The 26,490-nt window shown below is 42.5% G+C and overlaps 1 protein-coding gene across 2 annotated transcripts; it reads left to right on the forward strand.

The window, feature by feature from the left end:
- The first annotated feature begins 1,886 nt into the window (after positions 1-1,886).
- NUB1 (negative regulator of ubiquitin like proteins 1) lies at positions 1,887-26,286 on the forward strand. 2 transcript variants are annotated; one of them, XM_080974109.1, is made up of 16 exons: positions 1,887-2,216; positions 6,476-6,598; positions 6,693-6,860; positions 8,194-8,252; positions 8,861-8,931; positions 9,267-9,461; positions 10,943-11,031; positions 11,165-11,271; positions 12,883-13,069; positions 14,911-15,018; positions 15,234-15,386; positions 16,637-16,783; positions 17,379-17,471; positions 18,337-18,529; positions 21,541-21,582; positions 23,158-26,286. In XM_080974109.1, exons 2-16 carry the CDS (start codon positions 6,482-6,484, stop codon positions 23,328-23,330), a joined length of 1,902 nt encoding a protein of 633 aa, XP_080830235.1. In that variant the 5' UTR covers positions 1,887-2,216; positions 6,476-6,481; the 3' UTR covers positions 23,331-26,286. The 2 variants fall into 2 exon arrangements, with proteins under 2 accessions (XP_080830235.1, XP_080830236.1); XM_080974110.1 differs by lacking the exon at positions 21,541-21,582 and having other exon boundaries at positions 1,888-2,216.
- Positions 26,287-26,490: the final 204 nt, after the last annotated feature.

Genomic DNA, 26,490 nt, shown 5'->3' on the forward strand with positions numbered 1-26,490 from the left:
GTATAAATTAATATTTGATGTGTGTACACATAGGCTGCATTCATATATTACAATAATGCATTGTGACAAGACTTTGGCTTCTCATCCCAGAGAGGGGGGCAAAGGAGAAAATCCAAGGCATGTTCTCATAACAGCAAACCATAGTTTGAAGTTACATTTGAGTGTGTTCATAGACCATAGTGGATATTTGTATTACTTTAGTAAAAATGCATAATGCACTTTTCCCCCCTAGTCACTGCAAACTAGCATGATCGTGAAAGTTCTAGTATGAACCTTTTTGGCACATTTGTGAGGGCCTTAGGAAGTGGAGATATAAAGACCCACAGTCTTAAGTGGGGTGGAAAAAAATCATTAAAATGTCAAGGATGAAAAGTTGCACATAACAAAAGGGAAGCCTCCTTCCCTTCTTTTCTCTTATTTTAAAAGCACTTTTTCTTCTTCTGTGACTTGTGCAATGCCCCCTCCCATACTTCTTTGGAAACATATGATACATCATAACCTGCTGTTCTTCGAGGGGAATTGTTGGGAGGTGGAACCCCACTCCAACCTGCATTGCCCTGGAAAAAACATGACTGAGGTGTGTCACAAAACCTTATACAAAAACATGTTGGTTGTAAGATGCTACAGAATGAAATCCATTTTCCTACAATGAAGTCATGTGCTTCTGGGCCAGCCACTAAATGCACAAAGTGGGGGGGGGGGGGAGTTGACAACTCCATTATCTGCAACAGACATTTTAAGCACATGGCTTCTCCCAAATAATCCTGGGAACTGTAGTTTACCCCTCAAGCATCTTTAGCAAACGACATTTTGCAGGATTTTTTTTTTTGGGGGGGGGGAGAGCCATATGTTTAAAATGCACAGTACAGATGTTACCCAAAAGACTGTTGTCAAAGCCAGTCCTATATTGTGATTTCTAAATAAAGTAGTTCGTCAACACCCTTTTTAATCAACATTTTGCAAAACATGGAGCAAACGTTTGAATCCGCAGACCAGAATAGATTGTTAGTGACATTTTTGCTGGTCATAATTAAGGTGGTTGTTTTTTTTACTGTTGATTTGTTTTTCCTATGTGCTAACATACCTTCCTTTGCTTTTTTATACTATCTATAGATACACACACATTAACAAAGCTAGGCCAGGTTTCCCACTCTCCTCCTTGCCAGTTCTGCCAACTTTGGCTACCTACCCACACCTAGGACAAAAAGGGCTTACAACCTAACAGCACAATCCTGTAGGTGCCTCACTCTCCCAATCGTATTTACTGTATTTAATATTGTGTGCACACTGCCTATAGGGCCTGCAGCCTAAAATGTGCTCCTTAAAAGTTTCTGTTACGGAAGCAGTAGGTAAGCACCATAACTGCCACTATTTTTTATTTTAAAAACAGGAGCCTTTCAAAAATGTGGCCCCTCCATGAGGATCCAGGAGGGCATCAACAAAAGAATGGGGCCTTTTTTGCAGTGGCTCCCTTGTGGAATTCCCTCTCCAGGGAAGCTAGCCTGGTGGCATCATGACACACATTTAGGCGCCAGGAGAAAACCTTCCCCTTATCCCCCACCTTTCGCTAATTCAATCTATGGACTTTTAAATGTGTGTTCCAGGCACGGAAAGGTGTTGTTTTTATTTTGTTACTACGGCATTTTTGTGTGCTTTTATGTTGTAAGCCGCCCCTGTAGTCCTCGGACGAATGGGCGGCAAAGAAATATCCCAACTCCGTTCCGCTTCTGAGGAAAGCTGAGGAGGACGCTCGCGCCGTTGCCGTTAGGTTTAAACGAGCGCGTGAGGCGATGCGCACACCTGGCTGAGGCAACGGTTGGCTCCTCCCCCGCGTGACGTAGGCCGGCGGCGCGTGTGAAAGGCGGCGGCGAGCCTTTCGACGCCACAAACGAAAGAAGAACTAAAATGGCGGCGGCGGCAGCAGCGGCTGCGTCTGGGGAGCGCCGTTCCCGGTCACATGACCGCCCGATCTGGGAGGGGGAGCCGGGAGTGTTTTCTCTTTCATTTCCGACGGGCTCCCACACGTAGGAAACCCGGCAGCGCCTTCTGTTCCTCGTCAGAACCCGGGTCTGGCGGCGGGTGGGTCGCCGAGGAGCGGCGGAGGCGGCGGCCGGGAGGCGGAGACGCGTCTCCACCCAGCGCGCGCCGCTCTGGACGCGCCCTCCTCCTCCTCCGCCACTGGAAGCGGAGCGGGGCGGAGAGAGGAAAGCGCTCAGGTGAGTGACGGCCAGCGGCGCCCCATAAGCAGCCGGGGGGGGGGAGGGAAGGAGGAGGAGAAAGGGCCAGAGCCCCTCACACTGTTCTCAACAAAGCCCCTCACGCCTGGAGGAGGGAGGGGGTGGCAAAAGGCTACTTCAACAGCCACCTCAACCATAAATATTGACAACAGCGCCCTACAAATGCTCTCTGCGTAGGGGGCAGGGTAGGCTCAAAACCTCATCATAAAGGATTTTAATCTGCATTTTGACAGCATACTCCCCCAAAGGGGCTAACCTATAAAAGTATACAATGCAATATGAAAATCTAAAATGCCCATTTCATAAACTGACATGGTGAATTGCCTTGAGATCTTTTGATGAAGGGCAGTACAGTGGTACCTCGGGTTAAGTACTTAATTCGTTCTGGAGGTCCGTACTTAACCTGAAACTGTTCTTAACCTGAAGCACCACTTTAGCTAATGGGGCCTCCTGCTGCTGCTGCGCCGCCGGAGCACGATTTCTGTTCTTATCCTGAAGCAAAGTTCTTAACCTGAAGCACTATTTCTGGGTTAGCGGAGTGTGTAACCTGAAGCGTATGTAACCTGAAGCGTATGTAACCCGAGGTGCCACTGTATATAAATAAAATAACATTTAATAATGCATGCACGCACACCCCACACACTGTGCCCCCAGGGTGGGTGGGTGGGAATCTGGCTTGATCTGTCTGTGCCTCATCTCTGGGGAAGCACTTAATTCCCTCCGTCACCCCCCAAGTTAAATCGGTTCGTTGCGGGCTTGTGGCATTGATGTGCTGCCAAAAGCATCCATTCAAGGTGGCTCAGGGTTAAAAGCACTGGGCACCCACACATCCAAACACCTATCATTAAACCAGTAGGGTCATTACAGGTGGCCACTGCAGACGACCTCCTGTCTGAGCATTTGTTCTGAGGTGGTTGTGGGAAAGTCATGTGGTGTTGTCTCCCACAGTTGCTTATAACCGCACTTTCAGCCCCTCTCACTTTTCCGTACTGCAAAAAGTCAGATTTTTAGAAGCAGGTTTGTGGCACGTGAGCTTGAAATGTGTTTTGGTTGCGGAACCTGAATTTATTTGCTGGCATCTGAATCCCGCCCTTTCCTCATATGGCCCCCAAAGAAGAATTTAAGCAAAATAAATAGAATAAAACACTTTTGCGGTCAAATAGGAATATCGATTCTGTAGGGGGCTGCAGAATTTAAAAATTGCCATGAAATAAAACAGCATCATGGCAATGTACTGTATAAAACTTGGGAAAATGAAACTGTTTTCACCCCATGCCTAAAAGATGATGGTGTATGCACTGGGCAAATTGACAACTTGCAACATTTCTCTTTAGTTTCCTTGTGCCTGTGTCTTTGAATAGGAACCTGACTCATGAAAATGACACCACTGAAGGTTTCCCTGCTGCTTAGCTCCATGTACACAATTAATTCATTTTTAGTTCAACGGTGTAGCTTTTCTCCAGAATTGTGGTTACTTGAGATCTGCAGATGACAGGTGGTATACAAATTTAATAAATAATAATAGGCATTTGAAACCCCTGCCCTCTAGGGGATCATTGACACCTTTTCTTCCCCACATGCACCCACCCACAACATCACTGGACAAATGACTGCAGGGCAATCAGTCTGCAATAAGTTTTTACTTTCAGAATGAATTCTGTTTCTCAAGAAGTGTTTTTCAGGGGCAAAAAACATACAATAAATCTAGTTTGTATTTGGACTACATAGCGGGGGTAGTACTCTTTCTCCATTGACTCTAATACAAAATGTTTGTACACAGCCCTAGTCACTGTTTAAAGGCCAAGGGGGAGGGCCAAACTGGTAACCCTGTATCACATGTGGGGGGAAACCCTGTGCCACCAGCCAGTCCTTAGCCTGCCTTAGGCGGTTGAAATACAATATCCTGTGCTATAGGCCTGGCTGTTTCTAGTAGACTCCTTTAAACAGCCATGTGACAGATTAAAAGCCAAAGGCAGCAGTCTCCCTGAAGTTTAAGTCTTCCCAGTTGGATCTCTGCATGTCACACAGCTATGAAAAATGCAAGAGGGAACTGGCAACTTGGTGGGATGAGCAGAGGGGTTAGATCAGTTGCTAATTGATGTGTGTTTCTTGCAATGTTCTCAGCTAAAATATATAATTCAGTGCACCTCCCTCGCTGGTTTTCTTACAGAGGCACTGTCTTTAAAGTTTGCTCATAAATTTGCAGCGTCTGTCTGAGTAGAAGTTTCACACAATAAAACATTAATAGAAATGTTTCCTCATGGAGTCTCCTTCCCTTTCAGTGTCAATGGCAGTGCAATCAATGCATATGAACCAAACACTAGAAATGAAAGCAAAACTAATGAATCAATTTTACTGCCTCACCCCAAGTGGCAGATGGCAGCATTTTAAGATCTTGGCCAGATCTTTTATCAGCCATAAATGAGTCTCTTGACTCTTGAAGAGGCTCTGCATGTAGATTTCTTTCACACAGTGTTCTCAGTTTCAGTCTTTTCGTTTATCCTGCTCCTTAATATCTCCCCACCCCCATCCCATTTTCTGTTTTTCTCATCTGGCTCAAACAGAAATGACAATGCCAGTCAAGACAACCACATATTTGGTTGATTGTGTAGAAGGAATCAAAAGTTAAGCCCCTGACCTTCTGCTTATCCATATGGTGACAGAAAGAGAAAGTCCATGAAGAAATCAGGAGTTTCTTTTCTCTGGCTTCCTCCTTTCGTCACAGCTTCAAAAATATCAGCATGTTGGCAGGATTTTTTGGCTAAGTCTGTAAAATCTGGCAGCAGCTCTGGCTGCGCTGGGATCATTGGCAGATACTAAAGTGTGGAAGGCATGGTAGAGATGGAAAAGAGAAGTAGCAACAGCTGAAGTCCTCAGACCACTTCCTCTATAGAGTTGTGAATCTTGCAAGATTAAAAGGGGTTTAAAGATTGCAGCATTTGAAATTTCTGTTTTGCCCTTTTTGGTGCCAACTTTTAATTTGGCCCCTGTATCACAGCCTCTGGTGGCAGCTTGATCTGCAGACATTTGCAGGTGGTCATGTTTTTCTTCCTGCTATCAATAGCTTCCAAATGCTGATTTCTGCAAATCAAGCTGCTGTTTAAGGCTCAAGAGCAGCCCAAGCAGGTTTTCTGGTCAGCTGGCATCCAATGCCAATCCAGTTTAGTTAGAACTTCTCCAAGGCTTTACATAGTCAGCTGCATTAAATCCTGCTAAGATTTTAATTTGACTAGATTTCAGAGCTGATATAACATTTTATCCTGGGTAAAGATGTGAAGCCGTGTTGGAGCATTGATTCAGCATCCATCTCCTTGAATCTTAAATTTCCAATCAAATACATTAGTTCTTTCTGTGATTGCAGGCATAAGATTTCAACCTGTCAATGGTTTTTTTTATAAAGATTGGTCTACAAGAAGAGAACAGCTATATGGAGCAAATAAAAACATGTTAAATCATTAACAAACATCAGTTTCAAGTTTATTAGCTGCTTGCTACTCAGTGTCAGCTGAATGCTTTTGTTTGTTGCTTGTTTGTATAATGTACTTTGCAACTTCCATTTCATCATGAATAATATGGGGAGGGGGAGAGCCATGCATGATACCCTGAACTTGAAGGAAAGGTATATAAAAAGGAAAAAGGAAAACAAATAACTAAATTAAAAACAGTTTCATAACTGGTGCAATTTCTTTGCTACACTTGCACTAAAAGAAACAGTTCCACTTCTCTGCCTCCCCCCACCCTTTAGCAGTCTGTCATTAACTGCCATGTGGGGAGGATCCTGGTGTATTGTTAAATGTTAATAATGTTTCTTGTGCTTTACAAATACATAAGTGAGTGCTGTTTGTAAGCTGCTTTGTATTATAACCTGAAAGGCAGGATATAAACAATTGTAACAAAGCCATAATATATTGGAAGCTGTTTTGCACGAAGTCAGACAATGGTCCATCAATCTCAATATTATTGATGCTGACTAGCAGTAGCTTTCCAAGGTTCCGGGCAGGTCTTTCTCACTGGAGATACCAGGGGTTGAACCTAGGATTTACTGTATGCAAAGCATGTCCTTTTCTACCAAGCCATTCCTGTACTTCATCGGTTTCAGCGCCATGTAAACAAACAAGTTTCTTTTTGGAATAAGAGGAAGTAGAATATGCATTTTGATGCAGCCTACCTACAAGATTATGATGCCCATTTCAGCAACTAGTGCACATAGGACTGAGCATTTTAATTTTGTTTCCTAGGTAAGGATGGCACAGAACAAATACCTCGCAGCAAAACTGAAAAACTATTTGCGAGAAGACAAAATTCAGCTATGGAAACCCCCATATACAAACAGCTACCAGGAGGCGGGTGAGGAGCTGAAGGCAAGTAGTCTGTGGCTGGCATATTGTTGCTGCATTTTACTTCGTGCAAATTTACTGCTTTCATTTCTTAACAGATCCATTTTTATCATCCTAGGCTCTCGCACTGCAATATTCAGCCAGGCTAAATTGTAATGACAATGAAATAGAGGCCCTCCTGGAAGAGATACGCTCCAAAGCAGTCGAGCGAGGAACGAAAAATGAAGCATATAAGACGACAGGAGTTGCGACGCTTGAAGTAGCCTTGCCTACAAGGATGGGTAAAGTAAGTAATTGTTTAATGTTCTCAAAAGAAGCATATGTAATACGTTCAGTAATTGCTGTGGATGTGTAACAAATGGAAACATTTCATGTGTACAGAACAGGCAGATAGGCTGTCTGATATGGGTCTTCTCCTTGCCTTATGTAGGGGTGATGGAGCAAGGAGCCACTCGATTGGATAGCTCAGTTGGTTAGAGCATGGTGCTGATCATGCCATGGTCTCAGGTTTGATCCCCATATGGGATAGTTGCATATTCCTGTATTTCAGGGGGTTGGATTAGATGATTCTCAGAATAATTTCCTTTTTTTTCCAAGTGAATTTTTATTGTTTTCCTTACATATTCTTTTCCAACAAATTGTAATAGCACCATACATTCCCTTTGACTCTGCCGAGTCACGACCCCCCTCCCTCCCCACAACTGGTATATTTATCCTCTTTCCATCACACACATCATTCTCAAATTAGTACTGTTATACATTGGAGGTATTATGTCAATCCTGCTAGTGTCTTGACCTCTTTACAATTCTTCTTTAAATATTCAATAAATTTACTCCAGTTATTTTGGTATCTTTGACCTCCCTGGTCCCGGATCCTCCCTGACAGTTTGGCAAGTTCTGCATATTCTGTCAACTTCGCCTGTCACTCCTGTATAGTTGGTATATCTTGTACTTTCCATCTTTGGGCCAGAAGGGTCCTCGCAGCAGCTGTAGCATACATGAACAAATTTTGATCTTCTATTTTAATTTCTGTTCGTATTAAGCCTAATAGACACGCTTCCGGTCTTTTGGGGAAAGTATATCTAAATATTTTTTTGAGTTCATTATAAATTGATTCCCAAAATTTTTTTATCTTATCGCAGGTCCACCACATATGGAAATAGTCCCCATCTGCCTTTTTGCATTTCCAACACTTACTTTCTTTTTTCCTATACATTTTAGCTAATTTTACTGGCGTCAAATGCCATCTATACATCATTTTTAGCAAGTTTTCCTTTAAAGCCATGCATCCTGTGAATCTCAAGAATAATTCTCAGAATAATTTCCAACTGCACAATTCTAATATTCAGTGATTGGACTTCTTTCGTTTTACCTTAAGGCTTCATCGCATGGAACTTCACAGTTGGAAAGGATAAAGTGTTGAGTGTCTTGCTTGGTCCTCCAGTGCTTTTAAAAAGCAATTTACAGATTTGACATTGGTGTCAAATAGCCCTAACATACACCATTGTTTAGAATAAAAACACTCAATTCTGGAAAGAAATTTGGATTTGTTGAATTTTTTAAGTCTCCTTGGAAGGAACCACACAGTTCGCTTTAACTTGGCATTTATATCTCGGCAGGCAAGAAAAAATGTGCTGGAGACAAAATTGGTCATCACAGGCAAGGAGCTCAGATCTCAGTAAGTAATTACCAATTGCCTTTTTGAGGTTTTCTTCCCTGCCCCCCTTTTATATAGTTCTTTTAGTACCATATAATTTGGGTCTGGTGTATTCGTATTTGATATTTAACTTAGTAATGCCTCCTAAATTGAACACAGTAATGGCACCTTTGGCATATTTTGCAAATATTTGTATCAAAAGGTGCAGGTGGATTTTGTGCATATTTTTTCAAAAGTAAGTCTGTGAATTCATTGGGATTTACTTGTAGGGTTATAGCCCTGTGTGATTATCAGTTGAAACAAGAACGGGACTGACGAAGCCTTTTGCTTCTGTGTGGTTCTTGGTCTATAGCAGTGGTTCTCAAACTCCCCCCATCCCCATGGACCACTTGAAAATGGCTAAGGGTCTTGGTGGACCACTTAATGTTTTTTTTCTGCCTGTTGTAGCAAAAGTCAACTTCCTGTCTGTGTAGTAAAAATGTGTGGGGGAAAACCTCATTATTCAGAAAAAAATAAAATATTTCAGTATTTCCTCCCCCCCCCCCCGAAAAATAAGTTAGAAGTAAACAAAAAAACTAATACCCTGTTAAAACTGAATAGCATTTAATATCTATTGCTCTGCTTCACAGAATAGCACAAGCATATGGATTGGAAGAAAATTGCATCAAAATAATTATAAATAAGAAGCAGCTTGACCTGGGTATGTATCTTATAGTTTCAAATACGGTAATCATTTTGTGCGCATATGATTGACATGAAACCGCCAACACACACGCTGCTTTTGGCCCTAGAAAATGGCAGAGGTTGGAGCAGGCTTACGTGTGACTGCTGACATGCACACTGACCTGGAACGCAACCCTCATGCAAATGGGAAGATGCCTGTATTTACTATAAAGTATTGTACAGCCACAGCCAGTATTTTAATTGAAGCTGTGCCTCTTTTTTTTTTTCCTTTTAAGCCATACGTTTAAAAAACTTTTAATCCCATATTCCTCCAGCTGACTTTGACGCGTTAAACTTGCTTCCATTTTACAGGAAAGACTCTAGAAGAGCAAGGTGTGACGCACAATGTCAAGGTCATGGTGCTTGAGCTGAAACTGTCCGAAGAAGAAACCAGGAAGAAAGTCCGCAGTGAGGAAATGCAACAGGAGGAAGAGGCTGTGAAGAAAAAAGAAATGAACAAAAGGATGCAAAGGACAAAAAAAGGCTTAGAAATACTTGCAGAGCGAGGTAAGGAGCTCTTGTAAATCCCATCATTAGCAGTACAGATTAAAATTCCATTTAAAGAAGAATAATGAAATGGAAAGGGCATTGTCCTGCTTTGCAAATAGTGTGAAGATGCATGTCGTTCTTAAAGAGAGTCACAGCTGGTTTTTCTCTCACAGTGTAAGCCCAGATCTGCTTTTCCCTCAACAGACATACCAGCAATTGCAGTCCTGGAACACCTATCAGCCTTGCCCGTCCTTCATGCTTCAGGCATGTCAGATGCTGCTGTGGTTGCTCGAGAGTAACCAGGCAGGACTCCGACCTGTCTTTTACAGGCTTCATTTTGGGTCAAACTATTTACAGTGCAGAGCGTCATAAGTTCATGTCTGGCTCAATCGCTAGCAGAATCCGGGATTGCTTTGTTCTTGTACCTCCCCCAACATAAAAGTTCCGTCACCCCCAGCCTTTTCTGCCCCTCCCTGCGCCTCAAGCTACTGCGCATGATGGGCGAAGGCAGGGGTATTCTTCCCTCCTCTCCGGCTTGCTCAGGTGCGGTGTTAAGGCTCTTTCTAGCATCCTCTGGTTCTTGCACTTCTTCTCCACTGGAGGTGGGGGTTTCCGCCTCGCCGGAAGAGGAACTGCTTTGCAAGTTTTTCGGAGGCTCCCGTCACACAATTCCCCCAATATCTCTTGCCTCTGCACCAATGGCAGTTCCCTGACAAGGCAGTTTGTGGGTGTTTTGTTCGCTTACAGCAGAGAAGAGGGACCTTTTGGGCCAGAAGGCCAAAGCATTATATCCCACCCCATGGGTCACCCACTCCTAACTTCGACAGGTGCTCCACAAGGATACCATGTTTCTTTGGTCATGGTTCTAAAATCCAGAATGGTCCATGCAACTGAATGGTTGTATGTGTGTTATTCCAGCTAGGAGTTTGTCACTGTCATGGGTGTGAGACACCTGGTTTGCATGTAATGCTAAATAATAATAATAAATTTATTATTTATACCCCGCCTATCTGGCTGGGTTTCCCCATCCACTCTCGGCAACTCCCAATAGAATATTAAAAACACGACAAATGCATCAAACATTAAAAACCTCTTTAAACAGGGCTGCCTTCAGATGTTTTCTAAAAGTCAGGTAGTTGTTTATTTCCTTGACATCTGATGGGAGGACGTGCCACAGGGCAGGAAAAATACCTCAATTTCTTTTGGACAGAGTTGTGTATTATTAAGAACCTCATTCAGGAACCACAAAATACCTACTTTAAAAATAAATAAAGATGCAACACAATAATCAATTATTTCTTGTGGCAATTGCTTTATCCAGAAACTAATACAGATGTGTTGTATACAGAATGAGAACAATCCAGTGAAGCAGGCATTGTATTTTATAGATGCAATATTGAGAAACAGTGTCTTGGTCTATACATTATTGGAATTTAAAGGACCCAGAGCTAATCCTGCGAAGACACATATTTCCTCATTTTCTGTCTGATCTGTTTCAGAGGATTCCATGGATCCCAACAGAGCACCTTACCTGGACATAGCAAACCAAACCGGAAGAACGATCAATATTCCTCCACAAGCAAAAAAAGTGAGTGTATGCTGTGAATAAGTTGTTCATTCTGTTCTGTTCATTTCCCCGAAGAACAGGAAAGGCTTGCTTTTAATTGCAGTTTGCACTAAGGTTTAGTGTTAGTAAAATGCTTTTCCCTTCACCCCCACAGGCTCTTTTCTTAGCCATGGGCTATCATGAAAAGGGCAGAGCATTGCTGAAGAAAAAAGAATATGCTATGGCGCTGCCGTTCTTGTTGGATGCAGATAAACATTTCTGGTAAGAACCTCTTGGTACTTTTAAAACAACTTTGGATATGGTTCTTTACAGAGCAATCCCGTAATGTTCTTTTAAAAAGAACTGGCAGTGTATCGCTGCTATAACCAGAACATGCCCCACATGGGAAAGAAAGGAGGGCATGTCAGAAATTTTTTAAAAATCAGCAAAAACTCCAGCCACATTTCCACTGCCCTTAGTAGCACCACCACCCTGCCCACAAATCCCAGGACATAGCTGAATCAATGCTGCACACCACTCAGAAATGAAAGGAACCATGTCAGCCAGTCTGGGGTGAAGCCATGAGAACACCATGCCCCATCAACATGCACAGCACCCAGCAGCATGTCACAGTGGGTGCCCCAACCCGTGGATCGCAGAAGCAGCAAGCATGCAGCTCCTGAGAGATGTGAGACAGCCCTTGTGGAAGGAGCTCAGCACCCAAAATACCACTATATTTACACACACTGTTTGAATGATAGGATCTAGCAGAAATTAATCATCATAATCTTCCTCTGTGCCACCCACAACATTTTTTGCACAAGTCTTTAGGTGATGGAAGATATTACGTGGTTAAACTGTACTCATCTATATGTAGCCCACCCTGGGACTGCATGATTAAGGGTGTGCTTCGAATGCCTATAAATAAACCCAGTCTCATTTTGGTTCTTCCTTTGCCGTCTTTCTCATAGCGGCGGCCATGTATCTGGCATTTCTGTGCTGATATATTGGTGCGTTCTCTGAATCCTATTGCCCAAGGGTGCAGAATCAGTCATCCAGGAATTGCATGCTGGCAGTAAAAGGTAAAGGACCCATGACAGTTAAATCCAGTCGCAAACGACTCTGGGGTTGCGGCGCTCATCTTGCTTTACTGGCTGAGGGAGCTGGCATTTGTATGCAGACAGTTTTTCTGGGTCATGTGGCCAGCATGGCGAAACCAGAGCAGCACACAGAAACGCCGTTTACCTTCCTGCTGCAGCGATACCTATTTATCTACTTGCACTTTGACGTGCTTTCGAACTACTAGGTTGGCAGGAGCTGGGACCGAGCAATGGGAGCTCACCCCATCGCGGGGATTCAAACCACTGACCTTCTGATTAGCAAGCCCTAGGCTCAGTGGTTTGGACCACAGTGCCACCCGCTTCCCTTATGCTGGCAGTAGGAGGGGCCAAAATAAGACTGGGTGCAGCCATACCCTCAGAAATTCTTCTTCATGCCTAATTGCTTTGTGGGGTAATCTTCATGGAGACTCCTTCTGGGAGGGTTAACCCTTCCCTCCCTAGCTGCACTGTTAAGAAAAGTTCCTACAGCCATTGGGCTTAGAAACTGCCTTCTATTAGCACCAGTAGAAGGCACTTTCAAGCCTATGTGAGGTGGGGTGTGCTGCAGCTGAGATAGGAAGGCTACTGCTGGCTGCTACCACCTTTCCTACAGCCCCTAGGCCGATGGAGTTTCAGTCAAGAACTGTACCCTTAACCACTGTGTTACACTAATCCACCAGACTTTTAAGGAAAATAATGTGTATTTTGCAGCACTGCACATTTTGTGTTCATGTAAATTCTACTATTGGCTGAGCCTCTTTGGAATACCAGTCGTTTTCTTGTTGTTTTTCAGTGAATGTGGTTCAGACCTCCTGAACACTGTTGATAATTACGCAGTGTTGCAGCTGGACATCGTCTGGTGCTACTTCCACTTGGGTCAGCTGGATTGCCTTGATGATGCTGAGAAAAAGCTCCTTGCAGCTCATGATTGTTTCCGGAAGTGTTACGGAGAGAACCACGAAAGACTGGTCACTATAAAAGTAGGCTAAAGAGGATGGTGTGTGGTTGTGGTAGGGTTTAATTCACTCGCCCTTGTTATAGAAAAATGTGTTTTGGAAATATGAACTGTCCCACTAGAGCTGGTTGCCTTTGGTACTCAGGACTTGCTTCTTGCTTTTCCCAAGGAAGGAGTGTGTTCTTGAGAACTAAAGGCATGAATACAAAATCTCAGAAAGGAAGCGCATTCACAAAAGATGCATTGAATCCAGGACTGCTTCTGTAAGATCACCTGTCATGTGTCTTCCTTCCAAATGTTGTTCTTCTGACATTGCATTTTTTGTACATCATGGAACACAGAAGTAACTCTGAGAATTGTACTTAAACTTCTGCAAAGGCTAAGGCAGTGGTCAGGGATAGTGGAAATTGTAGCAGCTCAGGAGGGTTGCATGTTCTCAATCCTTGGAAAATTCAAGCAGAAAACCCAGTTGCGTTGTTAACACTCTTGCTAAGGAAACTGTCGTGTGGATGTCTGTGGGCCCCTCTCAAAGAGCAACAGTCCTAGGGCCTCTGTTTTACCAATCTGGTTAGAAAGCCTGAAAGGACTGTATAAACTATACTGAGTGAAGATTGCGGACTTCTGAAATTCTGTTGTTGCATACAAATGGCCTCACGTTCTGTAGCTCCTTTCATACTCTCCAGTTATCTGTCCCTTGAGGTTCCGTATCCTGAATTTGCACGACAAGCAAAGAAAAGGAATAATCCTCCAACTCAGAGCAGTCATTCAGCCCTACTATTCCAATTAATGTTAACAAAAGTAATGAAATCTGATCCCTGTGTAATCCGGTGGGAAGGTGCTTCTAAAGATTAAGCGAAACGCAGAAGCGTTTAGCAGGAGCATTCCGGCTGTGCCCATTGAAGTGAAAGGGAGCTGAGCAAGCACCAGGCGGCTCTTGCACAGTTACCATTTGTTTCGGTGGGGCTTGTCCAGCCTGATGGTTTTTCACAAAGCAGCATTACAGATCCAAAATAAACTAGGCCCTAAGGCTGGGTTCCCAACACAGCATCCATCGGCACCACAGTGCCCTCCTACACATCAGTCTCATTAAGGACCCATTCCCCTCCTAATTTCTAAATTGAGGTGTATGGGGCTTGTTTTGCTTTTGAGTGGAGCTGCTTGTTTGAACAGGGACCTGTTTTTTATGGAGGGGGTCTTGCTTTCTTGTCTGTGTTTTATCTGTTCTTTTGCAAGGTGTAGGTGTCTGAGCAGGTACCTGAGCATCGCCAGTTTTTCTTCTGTGAAATAGGTATTTTGTGGTGGGTGCCCATGGCAGTTTTTGAGATTCCCAGATGTCCCTAGGCCCAAAAGGTTGGGCATATTTTCTCCCCTTTCAAAGCCTTTTGGGTGGCTAACCCACATACAGCAAATGACTGAGAAAACAAAAACAAAAATGTATAGGTGCTTCTTATTGTTAGGAATCTCCTCATTATTCATTGATTGAATTTCACATTAAACCTTTTCTAGATTATTGGTTGCATATCTGGTTTTCAGATCCCAACCTCTTATTCGATATTACAGGTTACTTACCTGTATTCAAGCCTGATCTTTAACCAGTCCATTTCATGGGATTCTTTGTAGAGAACTCAAGTGTTCTTGTTTCAGTTTCCCAAATTTCAAGAGATAAAGTGCAGTGTCAAGTTTGTATGTTGTTCCATATACAAACCATTTTTTTTGTACCTTATGATTGTGGGGTCCTATTTTTCTCGCATACATTTTTTGTAAACTTACATGACTTTCAGTAAATAAACAGAAGGCCCATAAACTATGTTTTTGTTAAATTGTACTTTTAAGTTTACCCATTTATAAACGCTTGCTTTTCTTTAGGGGAGCTCTGGGAGAGAGAAGGCGTTGTTTCTAAGGCTGTACTTGCTTCAAGGAATAAGCCATTATCATAATGGCAGAGAGAGGGAGGCTGGTGAAAATCTTCAAAGGGTAAGTTTCTGTGTTTAGTGTTGGACTTAATAATCCCTCCCTAAGCATGTGCAGTTGCCTGGAAGGAGGCCCCTTTGAACACAGTTGTGAAGCATCAGATTCCCAGTGTTATTTTTCCTAAATAGCCTGTAAGCAGAAAAACGGTTTTCTTCATATTTTATTCATTCCCTTGAGCGGAAGTGTATTTTTCCTTTTCCTCTTCTTTTTCTATGCAGGCACATGACTTGTTTAAAGAGTTGTGCATCGATCCTGACAAGATAAATAGCTTGTTACTACTGGGATTCTCTGCTCAGGAAGCCCGCCTGGGTCTCCGAGCTTGCGATGGGAATGTGGACCACGCTGCCAGCCACATTTCCAGCAGGAGAGAGGTACAGTGCCAGGGTGGTACCATAAGGGTCTGTTTTATATTACTGTGGTGCAGCAAGTGGGGAAACATGAGGAAAAGCTAAATACCACCAGCATTGGAGGTGTGTGTGTGTGTGTGTGTGTGTGTGTGTGTGTGTTGCTGCATGACAAACCACTGAAGACACCTCAGAGAGGTTTCCGCATAATGACCGAATGGGTGGATCCAACCATTAAAGAGGCAGAGCTGTACTCACTTACACGTTGCTTTTCCCATTTAAAAAGGTCATGGGCTGAATTTCTAAACAGCTTCTGAACTTTTGAATTTAATGAACAATTTGAACATCCTTTGGTAGAAACCTCTGAGAGAGGTGAAAAAAGAAACTTGTCCAAAGTCTGTGCTGCACAAACCCTTTTTGATTGTAATAATAATAATAATAATAAATTTTTATTTATACCCCCCGCCAAGACCGGGCTCAGGGCGGCTAACAACCAATAATAAAAACAAGTTGATTAAAATACAACATTAAAACAATTAGGGAGCAGTCTCTTCATAGGAGGAGAAAGGAAAAAGAAAGGAGGAAGGAATCAAACTGATTCTGAGCCAAAGGCCAGGTGGAACAACTCTGTCTTACAGGCCCTGCGGAAAGAGATCAGATCCCGCAGGCCCTGGTCTCAAGAGACAGAGCATTCCGCCAGGCAGGAGCCAGTGTTGAGAAGGCCCTGGCTCTGGTTGAGGCTAATCTAACTTCCTTAGGGCCTGGGACCTCTAGGGTGTTGCTATATATGGACCTTAAGGTCCTCCGTGGGGCATACCAGGAGAGGCGGTCACGTAGGTACGAGGGTCCTAGGCCGTGAAGGGCTTTAAAAGTCAAAACCAGCACCTTAAATCTGACCCTGTACTCCACCAGCAGCCAATGCAGCTGGAAAAGCATTGGGTGAATATGCTCCCATGGCAGAGACCCCGTGAGGAGCCTCGCTGCAGCATTCTGCACCCGCTGGAGTACAGAATGTATTGTAGACTTTCTGTGCATTCCCTGTATCACTTCCTTGAGAACTATTGCACCAAGTGGTTTGATGACTGCCGCTTTCATCAGGTCCACTGTAAGGACGCCAGCAAGAAACAGTTGTAATGGGAAGAAATGTGTCTGAGTCAAAGGATAATCTTAACAACACAGAAAATATCCACCAGGAGTGTGTGTGGGTATGTAGCTTGCTTATCTAATAAATAGCTTTCTCCCTCCACCCCCGCCCCCCTAAACCACCACTTGTACAGGAAAAAGCTCAAATAAGAAGAGAGGAGAGAGCTAAAAGAAGAAAGCGATTGGAGGACATTAACTCCTTGAAGAGTATGGGCTATTCAGAGCGAACTGCTAGAGAAGCTCTTCATAATGCAAAAGGAGACCTTGAACTAGCGGTTAAGGTAAATGCTTTTCCAAACTTTTATTAAACTGCAAAAGAAAAATCCCACATTCAGTTGAAGTACATAAAAAGAAATTCTGTTGGCTTTATAGTTCTCTGGCCTTCTTCACTTTTATGGACCCTAACATTAAATCCCAACCTGGTGAATCAGGTTTCACTGTGCACTGATATGTAGAGTCTTGAACATATTCATTGGACAACGCTCTTGATTCTAGGAGTTTCTTACCAAGCCTCCCTGTGCCTGGATCTGCGAAATGAAACAAATGGATTTCAGCCGCAAACAAGTTCACTGAGCAAATAAGGAAGAGGGGGTGTCAAGCTCCATTTGATGATCCAATGCCTGTTGTTTTCCCCCTAAAAAACTGAAAGGGTGGCCATTAAAGCAAGAAATAATGGCTGTCTTTGTGGCTACTCTTCAGGAGTCCTACATTGAGGGTGGTCAGTGGCACCCAAAATGAGATGGAGGATAGTCCGGGGTGCATATAGTATCCCACCCCACTCTCCCAATTGTTTTTTGGGACAATCTAACACTTGTGTGAACTGGGGAGGTGTAAATTTGTTCAGTATATATACTCACTGTTTGTTGTCTGCTCTAGATTATGCTTGAAAACCCTCACCTACTCCTGTCAGATGATGACGATCCGGTGCCCAGGAACCAGTTTCAAGTTCCCCAGGAAAGTATTGATCAAGTAAGTCCAGAGAATAAGCTTACATTTAAGAAAAACAAATCCAGTGACTTTTAGGGTTATCAGGCCTTGTTCTCCTTCTAAGGTCCAGTTATAGTTCATTGCAAGCTACTGTTTACTTCAGCAAAGCCGATTAGTAGACCCTAGGTATATTTGTGGTGCATTTCCCCCAAACCCATACCTCTTGCATCGTGGAACAAGAGCTGAGAGTGTGGAGTTTGTATATGGGACGTGCACTTCAAACTCCCATTCAGCCATGCAGTGGAAGCCTTAGGCAACTGTTCTCTCTTGGCGGAACCCAAATTAAAGTCATTCTTAGAGTGAGATTTATTGAAATCAATGATGCTTAAGTTAGTTATGTCTTGGGTCTAAATCTGACTGCGTGCTGTCTTTTTGTGTTACCGTAACCTAGCTTATCAGGGACGCGGGTGGCGCTGTGGGTTAAACCACAGAGCCTAGGACTTGCCGATCAGAAGGTTGGCGGTTCAAATTCCCACGATGGGGTGAGCACTCATTGCTTGGTCCCTGCTCCTGCCAACCTAAGCAGTTCGAAAGCACGTCAAAGTGCAAGTAGATAAATAGGTACTGCTCCGGCAGGAAGGTAAACAGCGTTTCCGTGCGCTGCTCTGGTTCGCCAGAAGCGGCTTAGTCATGCTGGCCACATGTACGCCGACTCCCTCGGCCAATAAAGCGAGATGAGCACCGCAACCCCAGAGTTGGCCACGACTGGACCTAATGGTCAGGGGTCCCTTTACCTTTAACCTAGCTTATCAAGCTGTTCTGACATGAAAATGCTATGTTGCCCTCTTTGGAGGAAGGGTCCAATGGCTGGTGACGTATATATCTTCCTTGTCCTTTTCTTGCTTAGTTGGTGTATATGGGCTTTACTCCTGAAGCAGCAGAGCAAGCTCTGAAAGTGTTTAAAGGCAACATTCAGCTGGCTGTGCAAACACTTGCTCATTATGGGGGATCTCTCCCTGCTGAATTACAGACCCCTTCAGATAGCATCACTCCCTCAGATGAATCCAGTTCGTCAAAAGACTCTCCTACGGACTCTGCAGGTAAAGGGGTGGGTGAGATACTGTGGGGTGATGAAACCAGGAGAGAAGAGGAAATTATGTCGCATACATAGTGCCAGTTGAGACAAGGAAGATGGAGCACAGAAATACTGGGAAATTTCCTTCTCCGTGGGCAGCTTCATACATGTTTGGACTGTAGCAGCAAGGAGAATGTTAAGTCAGACACTGCACTATAAAGTCGAGGTGATTCACACATTCAGCTGTGAGTTCTTATCACACGATGCATGTGGGAACTGTTCCCCATTTCTCGAATTGCTTAGTTCTCCATATTGACTGTGCAGCTGCCAAGTAGCCGCCTGATGGCTTGATGCTGTAAAACTGACAAGACAGCTTTACAGAAGTATTTCTGATGGTATGCACTGGAGGCCTTTGATTTAGTCTTAGTGTTATTGCGCAGCTGATAGGTTTGTTTGTTTGTTTGTTTTATTTTCATTTAAGTAGGATAGCTCAGTTGGTAAAGCATGAGACTCTTAATCTCAGAACGTGGGTTCAAGACCCACATAGGCAAAATATTGCAGGGGGGCAGACTAGATGATCCTCATGGTTCCTTTCAACTCTACAATTCTGTGACTTACAAATAAGATAAGATATACCCAGTTAAAAAAACAACAGCCTAACCTCAACCACATTTAATTGCTGCAATTACTCTGACAGCATAATTTACTTTTTTATTTATTTTTAATTTGTTTTTATTTTTAATTTATTAATACCCCACCTTTCCACCAGAACCATGTCTTAAGGATGCTTACAAAAATTAAAACAAGCACAGATTCAAGACAGAAAGATAAAGCAAATAAAAGATGAGTTTAAAAGTAATTAAAACAATGTTTAAAAAATCCTAAATATTAATATTAAAAACTCTAAAAACAGCACAGCACTATTAAATATTGACAATATTTCCTGATGGGAAATTTGTTGTTCCAAACATCACTAACGCTGCCCATCATTTCTTAGGCTGCTGAGACACTGCATCATGACCTGCCTGTACATCCATAATGACTATTAGTTTTGTCATAAGCATTATGTGCACAGTTTTTCTGCACTATACATTGGTAAATGGTAATTATTGAATATGTTATATGGTCATAAGCAACCAATCTATTATTTATTTATTTATTCCCCATAAATCATCTTACTATTTTCATTGTTATCAGGAGAGATACCAAAAGTGGTGAGTTAGTTGCAGACAGTTTGAGAGATACTGAACATGTGTTTTTTTTATAGAAAAGAATAAGGGAGTACTCTGATGTGCTCTCTGAACTTCCTTGAGCAGGTTCCACATTTGAAAGTCTTGAAACTACGGTGGTGGGTGGGTTTGCATAGTTTCCTGCACTTCAGTGCATGTCATAAATCTTCCTACAGTGGTGCCCCGCAAGATGAATGCCTCGCAAGACGGAAAACCCGCTAGACGAAAGGGTTTTCCGTTTTTGAGTTGCTTCGCAGGACGAATTTCCCTATGGGCTTGCTTCGCAAGACAAAAATGTCTTGCAAGTCTTGAGATTTTTTTTTCCGCTTCCCCCCCCTTTTTCTAAGCCGCTAAGCCGCTAATAGCCTTTTAGCAGCTAAGCCGCTAAGCCTTTAATAGCCGCTAAACCGCTAATAGCGCTAATCCGCTAAGCCGCTAATAGGGTTGCTTCGCAAGACGAAAAAACCGCTAGACGAAGACACTCGTGGAACGGATTAGTTTTGTCTTGCGAGGCACCACTGTATCATGAATGTATTGCAATGGCAGGTCCTTCTGGCCCCTTCCTAGGTCATAAAGTCAGAGACTTCTTTTGCCACCTTAATATCTTTATAGAAGATCACTGAAGTTATTGGAGAGGACCCTGATGCCCACTTGTTCCCTCACAACATGCTTGTACTACTTAGGCTATGTATAGATGTCTTTTCATGTGTATATATAGACTAGGAACATCCCATTCTTTCAGGTGGATTGCTAGTCTTAGCTATCCAGTATCATAGCAGATATCCTGTCTAGACTCCCACCATTGACCCAGAGAACTTAATACGGCTATGCATTAATGTTAATTACCATTGCTGTCTGGCGATGCCATCCCCTTGTCCCTCCATCTCCATTACGAAACCTCAGCTTTGATGCCAGGGATTTTGGTAGGTCCAAACGAAGTAGTTTATAATTGCTTGAATCAAGTTCAGCTTTTCTTCCTTGGGCAGTTTTATTATCAAGTTACGAAAGAAAGAAAAACTCAGGCAAGACGTGCATTTTTAGCGTTGTCGTCCTGTCCAGCAGAGTTATGTTTTTAATTTGGACCGCTCTAGTATTTGCTGTTTCGCCTTGAATGTGAGGGTATTATTTTCGACCGTTTATTTTTTCTGTCGTTAGAAAAAGTGCCCCAGATATCTCCCTATGTTTGGCTTTCCACTTAGCTTCACATCAGTGGGCAATTTCCACTTCAGTTGTGTCTCTGTTTACTCAGACTTGTCAAAACTCATATACTGCCAGATCTCAAAAAAAGCTCATTTAACTGTGACAAGGTTAAGGCTCTTGGGGGTAAGGGGAGAATCCAGGCTCTCCAACCATGTGTCTTCCACCCTAAGTCATCCTGTGGACTCTAGGGTACAACATTGATCAATACATCAGATACCAAAGATAACAGGGGAGCCTTGTTTTATGCCTCTCTGAAGATAGACAGTCCTTGACTGCTGCCCATTGCCCAGAATGCCACCTGTAAAAGGAATCTATCCAAATTCTTATCCCATACATTTAAAGTTTATCTAAAGCACCTCTTAAAATATTACATCTCCTTTCTGCATCTTCTGTGCATTCATTAATGGAGAAATGGACACAATTCGTTATACCAGTTACTACACCTTTTGCTTTTGTTCATGGGGGAGCGGGCTGCTTATGTAAAAATTAGATCAAATTCCTCCCTTAAGAAAAGAGAGCCGTCATTTTTAATGGGTTGTTCAACCCACTTACATCCAAGCTCATCCATTTGAAATTACTCATTTTTTTATTTTTTGTCTGAAAAAAGAGAAAAGGAAAAAGAGAAAAGAAGAAAGAGGAAAAACTCAAGGTAATAACGGCCTTCCTATTATCACTAATTGCTTGTCGGAATGAGATGAAACAGTATAATTAAACGCAAAGATGGCACCCTAAAATTCCCCACTGTATCTTCAGGGCAGCACTGCCTTCACAATCTTCTTTATTTCTCATATCCTCTGTTGTCATGTCATTTAAAGCTACACTTTCAACCTCCTCTGAGCTTATATATATGTTATATACCCTCTGCCTCTTGCACTGAGTGATAGTCAGCTCTCTTTAATAATCTACCATTAATTTCATGGGAAACCCCAATCTGTATATTCACTTTTCTTTACTTAATGGTGGTTTAAAAAAATGTAATTCCCTCCTTTTCAAGTATAAACCTGAATAAACTAAAACTTCCAATCATTCTACCATCAATTTAGGGATTTTGTATAGTGCATTTCCTCTAAATCTTTCCTCTGCCTGTTCTATAATTTTACTAAGAGATTTTGAGGCATGTTGGTTTTTCTAAAATGTTTATTTAAGATCCTATGGTTGAAATCCTATGCCCATTTTCCTAGAAGTAAGCCCCTCTGAACACAGTGGGCCTTTGAGTAAGCATGCACAGGTTTGTGTTGTAAAAGCTTTAACCATCTTTGCTTTGGTCTTAATACCTGAACTTATACATGCAGTGATCAGTTCCTTTAGACTGCAATCCCATACACACTCACTTTGGAGTAAGTCCTACTGTGACTTAATTCTGAATAGACATGTATAGGATTACGCTTTTACATAAAGAACTAGCTCAGCTCCATCTCCTTCCTTCAGTCTTCTTACTCTGATGATACCCTGTTCTTATGCTTCTGATGTCTATATCCTCTGAGGGATCTGAGAAATTATCTGCTGTCTCTTCTTGTTCATTAAACCTTTTGCTTGTATGTGAAAGGCTCTTACAAACTTGTTTGTACTTGTCACAATTTCCTAGATTCCTTTTTGTATTTTAACCACTTTCTGTTCTTATACTAAATTTGTTTTATGCTTGAACGCTCTAAATCTAAAGAGCTTACTTTCAAACGTTGGCTTCTGCTTCATGCATGGATTTTATAATGGGTTGCATGTAGCCAATGCTGGTTCTACTCTGAGTAGGGCCATTAAAATTAATGGACATAACTAACTTAGGTCCATTGAGTTGGATACAACCCACTAAATGATATTTTTCTTTAAATATTAGCTCTTTATCCATAAAAAAGTCTTGCACAGTGACGGCTTGAATAGATTCCAGGGTCAAGTCACTAGCATCTTGGGGTGGCCCCCCCCTTTCGTTATGTTAATGTTCACAATACCGTTGTCAGTAACTAGTTACGGGTCTGGACGTTATGGAAATAATCCCTGCTTCTCATCCCCCACTGATACCGTGCTTGATAGAATCTGGAAAAGGTTTAAGTCTGAACAGTACATCTCAACTATTGACCAGATTAGAGATTCCTATAAAGCCTTTTACCAAATCAAATTGTTGATGCAAAGTACTGTTGCAGAAGAGCTAATGTTATGGTGAGGTACCTTTTGAGACTTGAGAATTAGAGACTTTTCCGTCGTGTGTGCTACATGCCTGTCTTGTTTGCAGGCACTTCCGGGGCTTCAACTGATGAAGACATGGAAGTAGATGCTGTCAATGAAATCTTAGAGGACATCCCAGAGCACGAAGAAGATTATCTGGACCTAACTCTGGAAGAGGAAGAGCTTGTCATCAATGAATACCTCTCTTACATACAGCACCTGCAAACACAGTCCCAGTAGGCAAATTCTGAAAGACTCCAGTATCACATACATGAACCAGCATTTGTGGGGCTTAGATCCAGGGGGGAAATTAGTTGCATGTAAGTCGCAGTGAAGTCAGTGGGTCATGACTAATTTTAAGTGTAATGTACTTAGTCTAGATTAGGACCGTGGACTTCTAATACTTAGATTGCAAATATGTCTGACCCTCTTTTTGCCAAATGCCTTAAGTCAGTTGCATATTTTTTAAAAACAAACACTGGCATGAGTAAAACCTGTAGTACTATTAATCTAGAGTGACACTGGAGAGGAATACATTTAATTGTAGAACAAAAATATTTGCAGAAGAAATATTTTTATAGAGAGCTTCGATATATTATATTGGTGTGAAATTCATCTATTTAATTAGTAGAGCAAATAAAATCAGTTCTGCCTGTGACAGCACATACATAGTATCCACTGTGACTAGCTCTAATATCTTCTGGTCGCAGAAATAGAGACCTAAGTGTATAGATTTTGTCCGTTCTTATAGAGCTTTTTCTGGCCATCCTGTATTCTAGAGCCAGCTTTAAATCTATGGTGCATGGACTTTAAAGAGCTCCTTTTTTCAATAATGCAGTAACAACCGATAAAAAAACCCCCACCTATCCATCACATTTATTGCAGTTTCCCCATAAAGCTGAGGGCTGCCCATTTGGAAGTGGTAGGCACTGAAGTTAATTAATTATCTTTAAAGGAAGAGGCTCTTGGGCAATGTCCCATGTTGCTTTTCCCTGCTGATGCTTTTCCCTGGAAAAGTGATACAAGTATGGATATTCATACTATACAAATAGCCAAACATGTGCTTGAACTTCAGTTGCAGCACATCAGTTTAGGAGTCTTTTGTTTCAGTTGCAGCCATTTTGTGACCTCTTCCCCTTGTTGTCAAAATGCAAATGAAAGAAATACTGCAAGCAGAGCTTTTAGAAATGGGCTGGTGGGTTCTCCTGAGCTGCCTTGCTTAACCCTGTTCAAGAAGGAAATTGTGTGGCCTCGCTTGCACTAAACCAAACCATGCCTTAGCAAAAAGGAGCAAGTATGCCAGGCACTCAGAGTGAATATCATGGTCACTAGGCCGTGGTTCGGTTTAGTGCTGTGAGTGAACCTAGACTTGTGTGTCTCCCTGAAACAAACCACTAGTGGTGAATCTAGAACCACAAACTTGGATTCACACACAACACCAAGCCCAAACCATGCCTTAGCTCTGGGTAATATGGCAGCAGCAGGACAAGGGGAGGAGTGAAAGGGTTGTGATTTTTGCTCTGGGTACCAGCACACATGCTCATTTTTGCCAAGCCATAATTTGGCTTAGTGTTACACGCAACCTGTGACATGGTCTTTAGTCTAGGCTGTGCTTGTTCAGTAGTTCCAAAATTTAAGGTTTCTTGCCTTAAAAATAGAAGTGTGTTAAAAGTACAAAGGCAGGCGCCATGCTGTCTTAAACCAGTTAAACCATCCAGTTCAGTACTGATAACTCATGCCATCATTGGCTCTGTGGGATCTCATGCAAAGAAACACCTTTTCCAGTTTTTGCAATATCCTGTAACTGCTAAATCTGTGTCTTCAATAAATCATCCTGCACTGTTATCACTGCTGATTAGCAAACCTTGGAAAATTAACTTGCAAACTGCAGCCATAGAGAGCCTATAGGAGGTGGTTTTGATCTGGACAGGGTTGGCAACGTGCTACGATTCTTCCTTGTACTGCTGGCTTACAAATCACTCCCCTCCTTTATCCTTCCAACGCAAATTAAGCCCCTCTTGATAACCAGACAGGGAACTACTGGTTGTAGTGGTGATGTAGCCACAATCTCATGTGCATTTATGTATACACCAGTTTTTGCAGCTATAAACAAGGGGAAATAAATAAAGAATTGTTGGTAGAAACATGGCAGACACTATTTTTTAACCTGCCTAGCAGTCCTAGTTCTGAAGGGAGCCTCCAATGTGTTTAAAATGCAACAAAATAGGCAAAAGAAACTAGTAAGAGGCAAATGTGTATACAAGTTTTTTTCCGCAGATGTTCCAGCTGCTACTGTGCTTCTGAATCCCTGGACCACAAAAAAATCTCAGAGTAAATTGCTCTGAAATGTTAGTCTCTCACCTAGGAGGCTGCCATTGCCTCCTTAAATCTCCTGTAGTTTGGTTTCCTGGGGGCAGATTCAAGAGGCACCAGGAGAGCAAATGTGTTTATATAGCAATAAAGCTTCATGATCTTAACTGGCACCCACATTTTAAGTATTAATGAAGAACTACAATTATTGCCTTTGATCTAGTAACTTCTGTTTTTATGATGTGATGGTTCTTGCACCCAAACCTTTCCTCCTGTGACACAGGATAAAAACCTTGGTCCTTGAAGAGACCTTCCCAAACTGAAAAATAAGTTGCTATCTCGCCACTAGAGGTCAGCCGGGATTCATTCAGTATTTTAACTAATATGAGACAGAAATGCAGGGTTCCTGTTCTGGAGATAATGCTCCTTAAGGCTGTGCTGGACTTGCTGCCATTAAAATGGCTTGGTCAGGACAGGGGCAGGCAGCCAGGTCACGGAGCATCATTCTCCCATCAAGGCACACCCCAAAAGCCACAAACCAAGTCTGCTGGTCATCATCAGAAGGCGATCTTAAACCTGGATGTATTGTGTGCACATTAGGCACCTTACTTCACTTTTCCAAGGGACAGGACTAGAAAATGGTAGGTTTCGTTTTTCTGAAATGTCCTGATGCACTTTGGGTGGTAACTTTATGATTGAACACAGTCATTTGGGTGATGACAAGTATCAGGCACATGAGATTTGCTTCTCAGATAAGGGGGGATGTAGCAGCTCCTACCAGTGTCATTGTCCTTACAACTAACTAGCACTTTCTGATGGGAAGACAATGTGCTGGTTATCTGTTGTTTTCAGCCATACAGACAGAATAAAGAGTATCTGCACTTGCTTGGAGACTTAATTCATTTTATGAATTCTTGAAAGGCCCAGCCACAGTGGTGGAGAGGAAGTGGGGCTCCTGACACTTTTTCTGTAGCCTTTTTGGTGCTAGGTTTCTTAACTGTGTTTTAAATACAATGGTACCTCAGGTTAAGAACTTAATTCGTTCGGGAGGTCCATTCTTAACCTGAAACTGTTCTTAACCTGAAGCACC

This window comes from Podarcis pityusensis, assembly GCF_964106645.2.
Source record: "Podarcis pityusensis genome assembly, chromosome: 12".
Classification (NCBI taxonomy): domain Eukaryota; kingdom Metazoa; phylum Chordata; class Lepidosauria; order Squamata; family Lacertidae; genus Podarcis; species Podarcis pityusensis.

Excerpts from the sequence above, each read along its gene's own strand:
- NUB1 (XM_080974109.1), top strand. The coding sequence starts at position 6,482 with ATGGCACAGAACAAATACCTCGCAGCAAAACTGAAAAACTATTTGCGA. Across the intron at positions 6,599-6,692 it reads AGGCGGGTGAGGAGCTGAAG|GCTCTCGCACTGCAATATTC; the intron begins GCAAGTAGTCTG and ends TTATCATCCTAG. Across the intron at positions 8,253-8,860 it reads GGCAAGGAGCTCAGATCTCA|AATAGCACAAGCATATGGAT; the intron begins GTAAGTAATTAC and ends TCTGCTTCACAG.